The 16941-nt window shown below is 39.5% G+C and overlaps 2 protein-coding genes across 2 annotated transcripts in view; both read right to left on the bottom strand.

Moving 5' to 3' along the window:
• The window catches only part of LOC119525815 (arylsulfatase F-like), a 53055-nt gene extending 41316 nt beyond the window's left edge, over positions 1–11739 (bottom strand). The window contains exon 1 of the mRNA XM_037824594.1: positions 11736–11739. Within this exon, the coding sequence (XP_037680522.1) occupies positions 11736–11739 (4 nt within the window). The remainder of the gene's footprint in view (positions 1–11735) is intronic.
• A 1960-nt stretch (positions 11740–13699) lies between these two features.
• Positions 13700–16926, bottom strand: LOC119525827 (arylsulfatase H-like). Its single transcript, XM_037824626.1, has 3 exons — positions 16903–16926; positions 15999–16120; positions 13700–14224 (listed from the first exon to the last, which is right to left on the bottom strand). Exons 2-3 carry the CDS (start codon positions 16096–16098, stop codon positions 13857–13859), a joined length of 468 nt encoding a protein of 155 aa, XP_037680554.1. The 5' UTR covers positions 16099–16120; positions 16903–16926; the 3' UTR covers positions 13700–13856.
• Between the last annotated feature and the right edge of the window lie 15 nt (positions 16927–16941).

Genomic DNA, 16941 nt, shown 5'->3' with positions numbered 1-16941 from the left:
GTGAATAATGCTGCTATGAACATTGGCGTGCAGATATCTGTTCGTGTCACTGCTTTCCGATCTTCCGGGTATATACCGAGGAGTGCAATCGCTGGATCGAATGGTAGCTCTATATCTAGTTTTCTAAGGAACTGCCAGACTGACTTCCAGAGTGGCTGAACCATTATACAGTCCCACCAACAATGAATAAGAGTTCCAATTTCTCCACATCCCCTCCAGCATTTGTAGTTTCCTGTTTGTTTAATGGCAGCCATTCTAACCGGTGTTAGATGGTATCTCATTGTGGTCTTAATTTGCATCTCTCTAATAGCTAGTGAAGCTGAACATTTTTTCATGTGTTTCTTGGCCATTTGTATTTCCTCTTCAGAGAACTGTCTTTTCATATCTTTTGCCCATTTTATAATTGGGCTGTCTGTACTATTGTCATTGAGTTGTAGGATTTCTTTGTATATGCAAGATATCAGTCTTTTGTCAGATACATGGTTTCCAAAAATTTTTTCCCATTGAGTTGGCTGCCTCTTTACCTTTTTGAGAAATTCCTTTGAGGTGCAGAAACTTCTAAGCTTGAGGAGTTCCCATTTATCTATTTTCTCTTTTGTTGCTTGTGCTTTGGGTGTAAAGTCTAGGAAGTGGCCTCCTAATACAAGGTCTTGAAGATGTTTTCCTACATTATCTTCTAGGAGTTTTATGGTACTTTCTTTTATATTGAGATCTTTGGTCCATTTTGAGTTAATTTTTGTGTAGGGGGTGAGGTAGGGGTCCTCTTTCATTCTTTTGGATATGGATATCCAACTCTCCCAGCCCCATTTGTTGAAAAGACCATTATGGCTCAGTTCGGTGACTTTGGGGGCCTTATCAAAGATCAGTCGGCCATAGATCTGAGGGTCTATCTCTGAATTCTCAATTCGATTCCATTGATCTATATGTCTATCTTTGTGCCAGTACCATGCTGTCTTGGCAACTGTGGCTTTATAATAAGCTTCAAAGTCAGGGAGTGTAAGTCCTCCCACTTCGTTTTTCTTTTTTAGAGTGTCTTTAGCAATTCGAGGCATCTTCCCTTTCCAAATAAATTTGATAACTAGCTTTTCCAAGTCTGCAAAGTAGGTTGTTGGAATTTTGATTGGGATTGCATTGAATCTGTAGATGAGTTTGGGTAGAATTGACATCTTAATGACATTTAGCCTTCCTATCCATGAACATGGAATATTTTTCCATCTTTTAAGGTCCCCTTCTATTTCTTTTAGTAGAGTTATGTAGTTTTCTTTGTATAGGTCTTTTACATCTTTGGTTAAGTTGATTCCTAGGTACTTGATTTTTTTAGTTGCTATTGAAAATGGTATCTTTTTCTTGAGTGTCTCTTCAGTTTGTTCATTTCTAGCATATAGAAACATTACTGACTTATGTGCATTAATCTTGTATCCCGCTACTTTGCTAAATTTGTTTATTAGCTCTAGTAGGTGTATCGTTGATTTCTCAGGGTTTTCTAGATATAAGATCATATCATCTGCAAACAATGACAGTTTTACTTCTTCTTTTCCAATTTGGATGCCTTTTATTTCTTTGTCTTGCCGGATTGCCCTGGCTAGCACTTCCAGCACAATGTTGAATAACAGTGGTGACAGCGGGCATCCTTGTCTTGTTCCTGATCTTAGAGGGAAGGCTTTCAGTCTCTCACCATTGAGTACTATGCTGGCTGTGGGTTTTTCATATATGCTCTTTATCATGTTGAGGAAGTTTCCTTCAATTCCTACCTTTTGAAGTGTTTTTATCAAAAAGGGATGTTGGATTTTGTCAAATGCTTTTTCAGCATCTATTGAGATGATCAATTGATTTTTCCCTTTCGAGTTTTTAATGTGTTGTAATACATTGATTGTTTTTCTGATGTTGAACCATCCTTGCATGCCTGGAATGAACCCCACTTGGTCATGGTGTATGATTTTTTTAATGTGTCTTTGGATTCGATTTGCAAGTATTTTGTTGAGGATTTTTGCATCTATATTCATTAGGGAGATTGGCCGGTAGTTTTCCTTTTTTGTAGCATCTTTGCCTGGTTTTGGTATTAGATTGATGTTAGCTTCATAAAATGAGTTAGGTAGTGTTCCATTTTTTTCAATGTTTTGAAAGAGTTTGAGTAAGATTGGTGTCAGTTCTTTCTGGAAAGTTTGGTAGAATTCCCCTGTGAAGCCATCTGGCCCTGGGCATTTATTTGTGGGAAGATTTTTGATGACTGATTGGATCTCTTTGCTTGTGATGGGTTGGTTGAGGTCTTCTATTTCTTCTCTGGTCAGTCTAGGTTGTTCATATGTTTCCAGGAAATTGTCCATTTCTTCTACATTATCCAGTTTGTTGCCATACAGTTGTTCATAATATCCTCTTATAATTTTTTTAATTTCTTCAGGATCTGCAGTTATGTCACCTTTTTCATTCATTATTTTGTTTATATGGGTCTTCTCTCTTTTTGATTTTGTCAGTCTAGCTAGGGGCTTGTCAATCTTGTTGATCTTCTCAAAGAACCAACTTTTGGTGATATTTATCCTTTCTATTGTTTTTTTGTTCTCTATGTCATTTATTTCTGCTTTAATCCTTGTTATTTCTTTTCTTCTACTTGGTTTAGGATTGGTTTGCTGTTCATTTTCTAGCTTCTTCAGTTGATCCATTAGTTCTTTGATTTTGGCTCTTTCTTCCTTTTTAATATATGCGTTTAGTGCTATAAATTTCCCCCTTAGCACTGCTTTTGCTGCATCCCATAGGTTTTGGTATGTTGTGTTCTCATTTTCATTCGTCTCTATATATTTAGCAATTTCTCTTGCTATTTCTTCTTTAACCCACTGATTGTTTAGGAGTGTGTTGTTTAACCTCCAGGTATTTGTGAATTTTCTAAGTCTCTGATGGTTATTGACTTCTAATTGTATTCCATTGTGGTCAGAGAATGTGCTTTGAATGATTTCAATCTTTTTAAATTTATTGAGGCTTGTTTTATGTCCCAGCATATGATCTATTCTGGAGAAAGTTCCGTGAGCACTAGAAAAGTATGTGTATCCTGGTGATTTGGGATGTAATGTCCTGTAGATGTCTGTTAAATCTAATTCATTTATCAGATTGTTTAGGTTTTCAATTTCCTTATTGGTCTTCTGTCTGGTTGATCTATCTATAGGAGAGAGTGATGTGTTGAAGTCTCCCACAATTATTGTGGAAACATCAATTGCTTCCTTTAGTTTTGCCAATGTTTCTCTCATGTATTTTGTGGCACCTTGATTGGGTGCATAGACATTTACGATTGTTATTTCTTCTTGCTGAATTGCCCCTTTTATTAGTATGTAGTGGCCTTCTTTGTCTCTCAAAACATCCCTGCATTTGAAGTCTATTTTATCTGAGATTAATATTGCTACACCTGCTTTCTTTTGGCTGTAGCTTGCATGAAATATTTTTTTCCATCCTTTCACTTTCAATTTCTTTGTGTCCCTGTGTCTAAGATGAGTCTCTTGTATGCAACATATTGATGGTTCATTTTTTTTGATCCATTCTGCGAATCTATATCTTTTATTTGGGGAGTTTAATCCATTTACATTCAACGTTAAAACCGTGAAGGCATTTCTTGAATCGGCCATCTTATCCTTTGGATTATGTTTGCCATATTTTTCCCTCTCTCTATTAATATCCTTTATTGTACCCATACCGAATCTCTTTATTACTGAACCTGTCTCCAAGTCTCTCTGTCCTGTCTTTGTTTCTCTGTCTGTAGGGCTCCCTTTAGTATCTCCAGTAGGGCAGGTCTCTTGTTAGCAAATTCTCTCAGCATTTCTTTGTCTGTGAAAAATTTAAGCTCTCCCTCAAATTTGAAGGAGAGCTTTGCTGGATAAAGTATTCTTGGCTGGAAATTCCTCTCTCTCAGAATTTTAAATATATCGTGCCATTGCCTTCTCGCCTCCATGGTGGCTGCTGAGTAGTCACTACTTAGTCTTATGCTGTTTCCTTTGTATGTGGTGAATTGCTTTTCTCTTGCTGCTTTCAGAACTTGCTCCTTCTCTTCTATGTTTGACAGTGTGATCAGTATATGTCTCGGAGTGGGTTTTTTTGGATTTATTCTATTTGGAGTTCGCTGAGCATTTATGATTTGTGTATTTATGTTGTTTAGAAGATTTGGGAAGTTTTCCCCAACAATTTCTTTGAATACTCTTCCTAGACCTTTACCCTTTTCTTCCCCTTCTGGGACACCAATGAGTCTTATATTCGGACGCTTCATATTATCTATCATATCCCTGAGGTCCATTTCGAGTTTTTCAATTTTTTTCCCCATTCTTTCTTTTATGCTTTCATTTTCCATTCTGTCATCTTCCAGGTCACTGATTCGTTGTTCAACTTCCTCTAGTCTTGTACTATGAGTGTCCAGAATCTTTTTAATTTGGTCAACAGTTTCTTTAATTTCCATAAGATCATCCATTTTTTTTATTTAGTCTTGCAATGTCTTCTTTATGCTCTTCTAGGGTCTTCTTGATTTCCTTCATATCCCGTACTAGGGTCTCATTGTTCATCTTTAGTTCTTTGAGTAGCTGCTCTAGGTGTGTCTCTTCTGGTCTTTTGATTTGGGTGCTTCGGCTTGGGTTATCCATATCGTCTGGTTTTTTCATATGCTTTATAATTTTCTGTTGTTTTTGGCCTCGTGGCATTTGCTGTCCTTGATAGGGTTCTTTTAGGGTTTGTAGACCAGTTGAAGTCCTTATCTCTAATTTATCAGATCTACAGCTTCGTGGAGTACACTTTCTCTAACTAACCAGCAGGTGGCGTCCACGAGCCACCTGTTCTCCACAAGCCAGATCTCCCCTGCTTAGCCTTTTTGGTGAGTGGGGGAGTGAGTCTTGTGGGGCCCAATTGGTGTCCCAAGCTTGCGTGTGTAGTTGGTGTTGCCTGCCCTGTATGTGGGGCGTGTTTCTGGGCAGTCGGGGAGGGGGGGTGGCCCCTAACAATCAAATCTCCCTGATGATCCTAGAGTTTTAAAGCTACTGCAATAGTCTAATCCTTCAGTTCAGTCCTGCCACAGTTTGTCTCTGCCACTGACCCACAAGTCTTTGGTATTGGCGTATGGCTCCTGAGACTTGCAAGTGGGCCCCTCTTCCAGGCTGTGCACCCCGGGTCCTCTGTTGAGGGATGACTGTGCTATGTCACAGGTGAGTGCCGTCCCCCCAGGGCAGTTCTGGGCTGCTGGGCTGTGTTGGGAGGCTCCCAGTCTGCTCAAATGATGGCTGAATGGGGCTCTGTTAATTCACACTGCTCCCCCTTCCCAGCTCTGGGACATTCAGCTGAGGTTGCAGGGAAGGCTAATGTCCACGCCCAGTTTTGTGGTGTGTGCCTGTTATTTGAAGCACTTCCGTCACACTGGGTTGTCTGGGGCAGCTCTGGGCTATGGGGCTGGCGATGGGCAGGAGTGTTTCCTGTCCACCAGGATGGTGGCTGTGAGCGGACACCCCCCTTTTCTTGGGAAGTTGTGTTGTTTAGTGAATTTTCTCAGCCACTGGATTATTGCCTTTTGTCTCAGAGCTCTCTTATTTCTGCTCTTGACTTGACGTGCCCAAATTTCAATTCTTTGAAGCTTTCTGTATTGAGCTTCTTAGAGTAATTGTTTTAGAAAAAGCAAAAAGGATTTAAAAAAAAAAAAAAAAAAAAAAAAAAAAAAAAAAAACGGCCCTCCTCAGAGATCTAATGGGTTATTGAAATGCTAATAGACAAAGCAACCAGGGCCATTAAGGAAAGGTGCCCTGGGCAGAGAGATCAGCCTTGCTTCGGGATTTGCATATGCGCCTCAAGGCCTGATCTCCGCCCTTCCCCTTTCTGTGTTCACCAGAACTCCAAAAATCCTCTGCTTTTACTTTGGAGCTTCTCGTGTTGTTTTCCTTCTATGCCCGTCTCCTCTCTGCTGGGCTGGCTGCTCTCAGAGTCTCTGGTGTCTGGCCTCAGTCTATCTATGGTTGGAGTTTGAATCAGTAGAATGAGTTTCCGATGAGAGCAGCCACTGCAATTCTCCCTTCTCCTTCCTGGAGCTGACAGCCCCTCCTCCCCCGGGACTGAGCCTGGCAGGGAGGGGCGCGGGTCCCCTGGCCGCAAAAACTTACAGATTTCGCTGATCTCAGCAGTTCCACGTTTTCATGAGTGTTGTATGAAGTATGCCCAAAGACAGATTGCTCTGTGGTGTCCAGTCCACGCAGTTCCTGGCTTTTTACCTACTTTCCTGGAGGAGTAACTAAAACATACAGCTCACCAGTCTGCCATCTTGCCCCGCCTTCCCTGAGTCCTTTTAAGCCACTCATTTTGTGGTAATTTGCCAGAGCAGCAAAAGAAAACTAATACATATTGAAATGTCAAGAATAAAATCTTTTCTTCTAAATTAAGTTGTGGTGGCCCTCCAATGTTTCACTCAGTAGCTCTCATCCTAAACCTTTGCTTGAGATTGCTCATCTTGTTCACAAATGTATTTACAGATGCTGCAAATTCATCAGTCACTTAATAAGACTTGAACGAATGTTAGTTGAATGAATCATAAATGACAGGTTTCCATATTTAAATGCACAGTTCCTAAATTTTTCTCAAATCTATCCTCAATATTGTGAATATCAGCCAAGAACCATCCACCATCCCTTATACCACCATTGTGGCAGGACAAATTCCAAGATTTCTGCCCCTTGCTGTGCACACATCTTGTCCCAGGTGTTCACTCAAAGACTAATCTAGGTGCTTGTTTTAGATTGCTAGAGCTGATGAAATGCAATATACTGGAAAAGCATTGGCTTTTACAATGGGGATTTATTAGCTTACAAGTTTGCAACTCTGAGGCCATGATGATGTCCAACTCAAGCCATCAATAGGATGATACCTTCTTCCTGAAGACAGGCTGCTGTCATTTAGGACTCCTCTATCGGCACATGGCAGTGTCTGCTGGCTCTTCCCTTCTCTTCCAGTTTCATTGCTTCCAGCTTCTGGCTGCTCGATCTGTGCCTTCCTTTCTCAGCTTCTGTCTATATGTGTGTGTGTGTTTTCTGTCTGTCTCAGCTTCTCTAGGTCTTTTCTGTGTCATATCTTTTATCCTCTTATAAAAGACTCCAGTAATAGGATTAGGACACATCCTGATTGAGGTGAGGCGTACCTTAAATTAAATCCTACTCATGGAAGATCCTACTTACAATGAGTACACACCCACAGGAATGGATTAGCTTTAAGAACATGATGTTTTCTGGTGTATCTACAGCTTAAAAGCATCACAGTGTTATTCTTCTTCTTTTCCATATCTATGAGAACTTTATATATGAAAGACATTAATATTTCATATACATTGTGTTTTTTGCATAATTTTTCTTTAAATTCTATTTCCAATTATATTTGACTTCTGTATGCATTAAAAGTTGTATGGTGAGGTTTGCCAACAGTTTCTGTTTTGATTGTCTCATTATTTTCAAGCTTAAAAGGTCATTCACCATCTGAAAATTACACATTCCATTATATACTCATCTCAGATCATAGCTTGATTTGCATATTTTAACTTTAATTCAAGTGAAATTTATTTTAGCATATGATGTGAAGGGGTCTAACTTTTAGTCTTAATTTTAAGGGGAAATTTTTAAAATCACAGGTGGTGATTGCATTCTATAAAATGCCTTTACAAAATATATTAGCATGATCATATAATTTCCACACACCCTTTGCTTTTTTTAATTCAATTTTATTGAGATATATTCAGATACTATACAATCATCCAAAGTGTATAATCAACTGTTCACTGCACCATTATATAGTTGTGCATTCATCACCACAATCAATTTTTGAACATTTTCATTACTGCAAAAAAAAAAAATAAGAATAAGAATAAAAATTAAAGTAAAAAAGAAGACCCAAAACATCCCAGCCCACCATCCTTCCCTATCATTCATTTATTTTTTGTTCCCATTTTTTCACTCATCTGTCCATACACTGGAGTGTGTGTGAGCCACAAGATTTTCACAATCATATGGTCACACAGTGTAAGCTCTATAGTTATACAATCATCTTCAAGAATCAAGGCTACTGGGTTACAGTTCAACAGTTTCAGGTATTTCCTTCCAGCTATTCCAATACACTAAAAACTGTTTATCTGCAGAGTGAGCTTACAGAGAGGGGCCACATTTGAGCAACAAAAGAGGTTCTCTGGGGGTGACTCTTAGGCAAAATTATAAGCAGGCTTAGCCTCTACTTTGCAGTAACAAGCTTCATAAGGGCAAGCCACAAGATTGAGGGCTCAGCCTTCTAAATTGGTAGTTCCCAATGCTTGTGAGAATATTGGTAGGTCCCTGGGTGGGGAAATTTAATATTTCCACATTTTCCCCCAGTCCCTCAAGGGGGCTTTGCAAATACTTTTTATTATCTGCCCATGTTACTCTGGGATATATTGGGGCTTCATGCTAACCTGTACAAACCAAACAGATCTCACCCCCTATTCAAAATTCCATGTAATTCTGGTGTTTGAATAAACTGACCATACAAATTAAATTATGTAGTGTGCTACAGAAAAAATTGATTTTGCACCAAATAAACATCTCTTCCTTTGGTCTCACACAGAAATTAAAGTTTTAAAACAATATCATCCTTTACCTTTTAGCCTGATTTACCTTAGTCCTAACCAAGTCCATTTCATTCATATCTCTAATTGAAGTCTGATCTGTTTTGCAGCTTCCTTAATATTTGCTGAATGGGGTAATGCTGACATACATAGCTGCTGAACTCTGGTGCTGAGTCTCGAGTGTCACACAGATACCTGAAGTTCCAGGTTATACACAGAAAGCTCAGCATCTCAGAATTTAGAAATAACCATTACAACTCAGGAATAGATGTAACTGCTGTAAGAGCTTACAATCTAGGAACCTTTACCATAAGACTTCCCCTCATAACCTATGCTCTCAGATTCAATTCTCAGGGTTTGCATGTTATAGATAGTCCATATTAGTGCAGCATTATAATGTTTGTCTTTTCATTTCTGGTTTATTTCACTCAATATACTGTCCTCAACGTCCATTCACCTTGTTGCATTCCTCACAACTTCATTCCCTATTGTAGCCACTCAATATTCCATTTTATGTATACACCACAGTTCACCATTCCATTCATCAATGTACCCTTAGCCACCTCCATCCATTGTGAATCATGAATACTGCCTCAATAATCCATATTGTGCAAGTGCCCATTCATGTCCCTGTTCTCAGTTCTTCCAAGTATATACCCAATAGCAGGGTTGCAGAAGCATACAGCAATCCCATAGCTAGCTTCCTGTGGAAGCACCACACTGCCCTCAAGATGGGCTGCACCATTGTACCTCCCCACCACAGTGATTAGATACATCCCTCTCTGCACATTTTCTCCAGCACTTGTATCCCTCTGTTTACTTTTTTAAACAGTTTTATTCACACACCATACATTCCATCCTAAGTAAACAATCAAAGGTTCCCAGTATAATCAAATATTTATGCACTCACCACCACAATCTATATGAGGACATTTCCATATCTTCCACAAAGAAAGAGAAAGATGAGAAAAAGAGAAAAGAAAAAAAAGAAAAAGAGAAAAGTGGTGACTAAAAAATAAAAGAAAAATTACAATACAATACAATAAAAAGGTCAGACAACAGCACAAACACCAGAAATCCCATACCTCTCCCTTATATCCCCCTCTTACAGACATTTAGCTTTGAAACATTGTCTTTGTTACAATTAATAGAAACATTATAATGTTACTGTTAACTGTAGTCTTTAGTTTGCCTTGATCATATTTTTCCCCAATACTATCCAATTTCTAATATCTTGCAAAGTTGACATACATTTGTTCTCCCTCATGTAAAAACATTCTTATATTTGTACATTTGACCACACTCATTGACCACTCTAGGTTTCACTAAGTTAAGCAGTCCCAGTCTCTATCTTCTATCTTTCCTTCTGGTGTTATACATACCTCTAACCCTCCTCTTTCAACGGTACTCACAGTCATCTCTGTTCAGTGTACTTATAGTATTCTGCTACCATCACAAAGTATTGTGCTACCCATTTCTGGAGCTATACAATTAGTCCTCTTGAACATTCTGTACTCCTTCAGCTTCAAATGCCCACTCTCTACCCTCTTTCTATCTCCTGATAGCTTCATTTCTACACTCTTCTCCAAACCTCTCTCTCCTGTCTTCTCCTGTCTGTAGCACACCCTTTAGTTTCTTTAGAGTAGGTCTTGTATTCACAAACTCTCTGTGTCTGTTTATCTGTAAATGTTTTACACTCTCCCTCATTTCTGAAGGACAGTTTTGCCAGACACAGGATTCTTGGTTGGCAGTTTTTCTCTTTCAGTGTCTTGAATATATACCATTGCCTTCTTGCCTCCACGGTTTCTGCTGAGAGATCCACACTTTGTCTTATCAAGCTTCCTTTATATGTGATGGATTGCTTTTCTCTTGCTGTTTTCTCTCTTTGTCTTTGACATTTGACAATCTGATTAGTAAGTGTCTTGGAGTAGGTCTATTTGGTTCAATTCTATTTGGGGTATGCTGTGCTGATTGGTCCTGTAATTTTATGTTTTTCATAAGAGTTGGGAAATTTTCTTTGATTATTTCCTCTATTATTCTTTCTGCCCATTTTCTCTTGTCTTCTCCTTCTGGGACACTTATAACACATATACCTGTGCAATTCATGTTGTCATTCAGTTTCCTGAGACCCTGCTCATATTTTTTCCATTTCTTGCCCTATCTGCTCCTTCTTGTGTAGGATTTCAGATGTCCTGTCTTCTAGCTCACTAATCCTTTCTTCTGCCTCTCCAAGTCTGCTGTTGTATGTCTCCATTGTGTTTGCTATCTCTTCAATTGTGCCTTTCATTCCCATAAGTCTTGCCACTTGTTTTTTCAAGCTTACAAATGCTTCCTTTTGGTCATCCAGTATCTTCTTTATATCCTTCATCTCTTTTGTCACATTTTCTTTCAAGTAATTTATTTAATTTAGAAGATTTTTTTGAACATCTATAATCAGTTGTTTCAACTCCTGAATCTCAGTTGAGGTGTTAGTTTGTTCCTTTGACTGGGCCATATTTTCAGGTTTCCTGGTATGGCTCATGATTTTTTGTTGTCTAGGAATCTGATTTTCTTGATTAGTTTATTCTGGAGGTTGTTTTCTCTCTTTTGCCCAGGATTTTCTTGTTGGTTGTCTTTGATCTCTATCTTTTCTTTGTTTCTCTTGCTGGCCAGTTTTCAGATTTTCTCTCCTCTCCCCCCCCCCAGTCTTCCCCCTAAAATCAGGCATCCACCATAGCCTGCCATAAGGATGGGGGGTAGGCACTGGGCACCTCAGAAAGTTCACTGTGTGTGGTAAATTGGATCTGCTGGCTTCCAATAGTGCTCTGCTTTCCACTGGCCAGCAATACATGGGTTTGTTTTAGAGCTCTGCTTTGACAATTGGATTGTCCATATTTCTCAGCCAAAACAGGGCTGAGTTTCTGTGCAGGGCATGTAGACCAGCTCCTGTGCTCCTAAGAAAGGGTCTGGAGCATCATTACCTTGCACTTTCCCTACTGTCCAAGGGATGGGGCTGTTCGGTAACTTAATCATCCTCAGAAGCTGCTTTGCCTCTGAGGACAGGCTGTGTCTACACAGGTGGGCTGAAACTGAGGGATTCTTATGCCCTCATTTTGCCAGCCACAATCTGGCTTGATGTGGGGCTCCACCTGTGCAGAGTACTCTCTCAGCTCACCCATACTCCAGCTGTCCCCAAGGCCAGGAAACAGCCACCAGCTGCTGCTTCCCTCAAGTGTGGGGGAAGAGTTTTCAGACCCAGGGCTGGAAACACAGTCTCTGTCCATGTTTTCTCAGTCTCTTTGTCCTTTACTGACCTGGGCCTTGAAATGTACCTCCCCCCATCACCCCAGTCATCAAACAGTGGGGCTATATCTCACTATTGTGAGAGAGTTTTAAATTAGTGTACCTGATTCTGTGCCTTTCCTGCACTGAACCTGAGTAAAGGGCAGGGGAGAGGGCTGGCTGGTCTGAGATGGAAGATTCCTACATGATATTTCTTCCCTTTCTTCAATTTGGCATCTGCAGGGTCCTTCTCTAGTCTATATCCTCCTCCAGGGTTTCAAACAATTCAGAATTGTCCTCTTTTCATTGACTCTCTGGAGAAGAGTTTTCAGCAGCTGTTTACATTGCCGTGTTGATGACATCACCCCTTCCTATGTCTTTTTATAATTTTTTCTTCTATTGGTTTCAAGTGTGTGCATTCTATTTCTTCCATATTATAGTTTTGTATGTATATTTACAAAGCCCAACATTAGAGAATCTCTCTCCCCTCCCCTGGTTTTTCCAAGGGTCCTAGAAGAATTTAATTCCTGTACCCATTCTCTTCCCTGAAATGTTATTATTTTCTATCATTTTATTTCATTTAACTTCTCCCCAAAGTAGACATTTTTCCAAAGTTTCCTAAAGTCAACATTTATTTGCATTTATCCATGGTTGCTTGCCATTCCACCTGACATTTCAGACCTTCTCTTTCTGGGATGCTTCCTCTTTTCAGAAATTCCTTTAATTAATTGTTATTTTAATGCTGAATGGTGGTAAACTCTCCCCATTTTGTTTCTGTGTTTAAAAAATGTCACACTCTTTATTGAATCACCTGGTTAGACACGTAGTTCTAGGTTGATCACTTTCTCTTAACAGTTTGAACAAATTGTTCTGTCATCTTGTGGCTCCTACTGCTGTACTTCAGAAGTTTGATGTTCATTTAATCCTCATTATTTTGTAGGTAACCTGTCCTTTCTCTCTGACTGATCTGAAGATCTTCTCTTTGTTTTCTTGTTGTCTGCAGCTTTTCCATGAAGCTTTAAGTTATGGACTTATTTTTACTCACCCTGCTTATAATTAGGTCCCAAATGGTCTTCCTCAATGCCTGTCACCAATTCTGAATTGTTTTCATTCATTTTTCTCTATTTTTCTTTAAAACAGTCTCTTCCCCATTTTTTCCCATTCTCATCCTTCAGGAACTTCAGGAATTAACTATAGTAGGCAATAATTACAACCACAAAAATATTAATAATAAGAACATTTATTGAATGCTCACTATATGCTATGTGATTTCACAAGAATGGATGTAAGTGTAACTGATTCTGCATCACAGTGAGTAATCCTCACACTTGTTCTGAGAAGTAGACACCATCTTTCCTCCATTTTATACACAAGGAAACTAGGATACAAAGATTTCTCCCCAGTCACATGGTTAGCAGGAAGCAAGTCAAGAACTTTTTCTCCCTGGCATTTTGTCCCAGGACCAGATGTTTGTTAGGAAGGAAGAAAAAAACAAAAAAAAAAACAAAAAAAAAAAAAAGAAGGGAAATAAAGGAATGAAGATGACTATGGCATTACCCCAAGTTTTATGTACACCATTCTGTTTAATGATGAAATGAAATAATTATTGTGATTTCTTTTAAAAAAAATAGTGTGTTTGGGTTAAGGGTCTGCAGGTTGAATTTCTAACTCAACCAGGTAGAAACAAGGATATGGACCTGCTACTTCTACAAATCATCTTTTAGAAACCACAAATCTGCAGGGTCATCTTGAGCTGTCCTTTCCCTCAAACATTAATGAGCTTATATGAAAACCGGAATCAGTGAATGCTACATTCCAGGTTCACTGTTGTACTGACCAACTTTTATTTTGTGGAGTGCCTCGACAGCACTTGGAGAAAGAACTGAAATTTGAGGAAAAATAAATAGTCAGAGCCACATTTTTGATCCCAAATGGTGCTACTGAGTCAGCTGCCACTTGCCCCTTTGACCGATGTAGCAGTCTCCTTGTGGTTGGTAATAAGTAACCCCTGTGCTCATGGAGCAGTGTGTATTATGTCATCTTCCTTGTTGCACCCACAGAAGGGAAAGCTCCCACAACATGGCTGCAGCCACGGTTTCCAAATGGTATTGAACACAGAATGCTGCTGTGGGACAGGCATTATTGTCTTACGGTGTTCTCTCACCGCTTCCTCGATTTTCTTTATCACCAAGTCGAACAAAGCTTCATTGTCAGGGTTGAGTGGCTGGGCTTCAGAAGGGTCTCTTGAGACATCAAAGAGCAATGGAGGGTCGTGGTAGCTCACGTCTCCAGAACACGAACACAATCCACTGCCGTAGCAGGCACCAGCTCCCTCTGGGTGGAATTTCGGAGTTACATAATGAGCTTTCCAAGTGGTTGCACCTGGAAAACATGGAGCCATCATGGAACCATATTGGTTAATATGTTAAGACTCTTGTCCATTAAACATTTCTCCCAAATGCTATTCCTAGCATTCAATAATCTTCTGCACAGAGTTATACAGCAATGGTGGCATTTACTCAAATATAGGAACATTGCACAGTTTATTCCAAACTGGAAGAATTTTCTTCTGTCTCTTATAAGAAATTTTGGACAAAAGAGTTTCTACCCAAATGGCCACTATAATTATAGAAGTTCTAATTAGAAGCACTACCATGATCTGATTTGGCATAAACAAGATGGGAAAATTATATAAGGCTAAGTACTACTCTCTGATCTGAAATTGGCAAAGGTCATTTAGCAAGATTAACCATTCATTGTTCTTTTCTTTTTCTTTCTTTCTGTCTTTCTTTCTTTCTTTCTTTCTTTCTTTCTTTTTCTTTTCTTTCTTTTTTCTTTTTCTTTCTTTCTTTCTTCTTTCTTTCTTTACTCTCTCCCCCCCCTTCTTTCTTTCTTTCTTTCTCCCTTCCATCCTTCTTTCCATCCCTCCTTTATTCCTTCTTTCCCTCCTTCCTCCTCCCTCCCTCCCTCCCTTCCTTCTTTTCTTTCTTTGTCTGGCTCTCTGTCTTCATCTCTCTGTCTCTCTCCTTCCCTCCCTTCCTTCCTTTTTAAAATATGAAATGGTTAGTAGTCCTATTTCTGGAGATTCATTCTAGCTAGAGAACATCATATGCATTATCAAGTTGACCATCAAGGCTTACACAGAAGTCTGCTGGCTGGATCTTGCAGAAACTATGCTTTCCTAATAAAATTGAACTAAAATACCTGGTTGGGTCTTTTATCCCCTTTGTCTCTGCCCTTCCATTCTGCATAGAGAGTGGAAGTGATTCTTGGAGAAGAAACAGCTATTTTGCAACCATGGGTAGCATCCCACAAGAATGAGAGTCAGTACTCAGGGATGGTGGAGACAAAATAAACAAAGCGCCTCAGCCCCTGATGGTGATGTTGAGCTACTGTTCAAGTGTGATCCTAGACTCTGAAATGTTTATTATGTGAGAGAATAAAACAAATTCTAATTGTCTAACCCTTGGTCATCAGATTTGGAAGGCTTTTTTGGGAGGGGGGGTTACTGTTTTCTTTAGTAACTTACAGTTGAACATGTTCCTAAATGGTACAGAATCTAAAAGGAAGAGTTCTGGGGGTGTTTTTTTTGATTTTGTTATTGTTTTTGTTTTACGCGGGAGATTCATCTACACTGACATCAACCATGTATCACACCACAAATAATTGATCACATGGGTGGAAATCCATATTTTCCTGCAAATAAGGTCAAGTCCAATCAAGTAATAATTCTGAAACTTCATCCAATGTCTCTAAAAGATCTTTCTTTTCAGACTTGAGTGAAGCAATAGCCTGTGTCAATTCATATTTGTTTGCATGAATCTTATTGCCTGAAGGTGGGGCAGAAACATTCAATAGGGGTTTTTAAAGGAAGGTGAATTAATTGCCTAGTGTGAGTTAGACTGGAGAATTTACTCTTTGTTGTGTGGGTATGTGTTGTGTCAGTGTCTTGCACATGGGCTTACACACACACACACACACACACACACATTTCCAAAATCCTGTGGTAGCCATAATGCCTGCTTAAACAATTTTCCTAAGGAGAAGCAGCATCGTAGCTGGCTGCTGTTGGTACAAGAGTACCCTCCTCCAGGAGGAAAAGGAGAGGGGGCTGTGTCCTTCTCGAGCTCCCACATGCCCACACCTTCCTACTCACAGTCCTTCTGATGCCACCTGACTGTGTGCAGGTAGACGCCGCAGTAGTGGAAGAGAAACTCGTGGTCAGAGTGGACCACCCTGCCTTCCAGCAGAGGCATCAGATTCCGGCCGTCAATGATTCTTGGGGAGAGAAAAAGGGGATGCAGAAAATGGTGAGAGATGACTGGACTTGTCACGCATCTTATAACAGAAAAAGAAGGAGCAGGAAGGAAGGATAGGTGGAGGAGGCAGAAAAAGAAGAGGTAGAAATGACTTTTATAACTTACTACACATTTTCACTCATTGTATAACAACAACAGCCAAAGAAAACAATATTTTTTCTAAGACTATGAAAGACGTGGATAATTGGAAATATTCTGCTACCTTGGAAAGCAACACATATGCATGCCATGATTTGGAGAAATTCAATTCTTTACACTCGTTTCATTCAACTAAAACTTCACAGCAGATGAGTACATAGTACCCCACATGCAAACCAAACCATGAAAGCAGATAACATGTTGATTCATTTTAAAGCCCTCAGAAAAGGGGCAAAAGAGAAGACATGATGTAAGCCATCACACATAAATTTATGCATACTTAATTTTATTCATTAATTCATCTAATGTGCTAAATGTTCTAGACGCTGGGAGGATATAAAACTTAATGAGGTGCTGTTTGCACATAAGAAGAACCAGACACTTGTACAGAGGGCTATAATATGAGAGAAAGTAAAATGTAATCTAAGAGAGAAACAGACAAAATATCCCTCCAGGTGCCAAGGGGAGTGAGATGTTGCCTGGCTCTCCTGCAGATTATTGACAATTAAGGAGCATACTGAACACTCACATAAAATTAACCATTTTATCCACATTTGTGCCAAATACCCCTCTCTATACCAGGAGCAGACCTGTTCTCCATACCTGTCCTGGGGCAGTATCCCACCACCTACATAGGACAAT

Source organism: Choloepus didactylus (assembly GCF_015220235.1).
Source record: "Choloepus didactylus isolate mChoDid1 chromosome X unlocalized genomic scaffold, mChoDid1.pri SUPER_X_unloc1, whole genome shotgun sequence".
NCBI lineage: Eukaryota > Metazoa > Chordata > Mammalia > Pilosa > Megalonychidae > Choloepus > Choloepus didactylus.
Note: the sequence above shows the minus strand (reverse complement) of the source record. Positions and strands in the feature narration are given on the sequence as shown.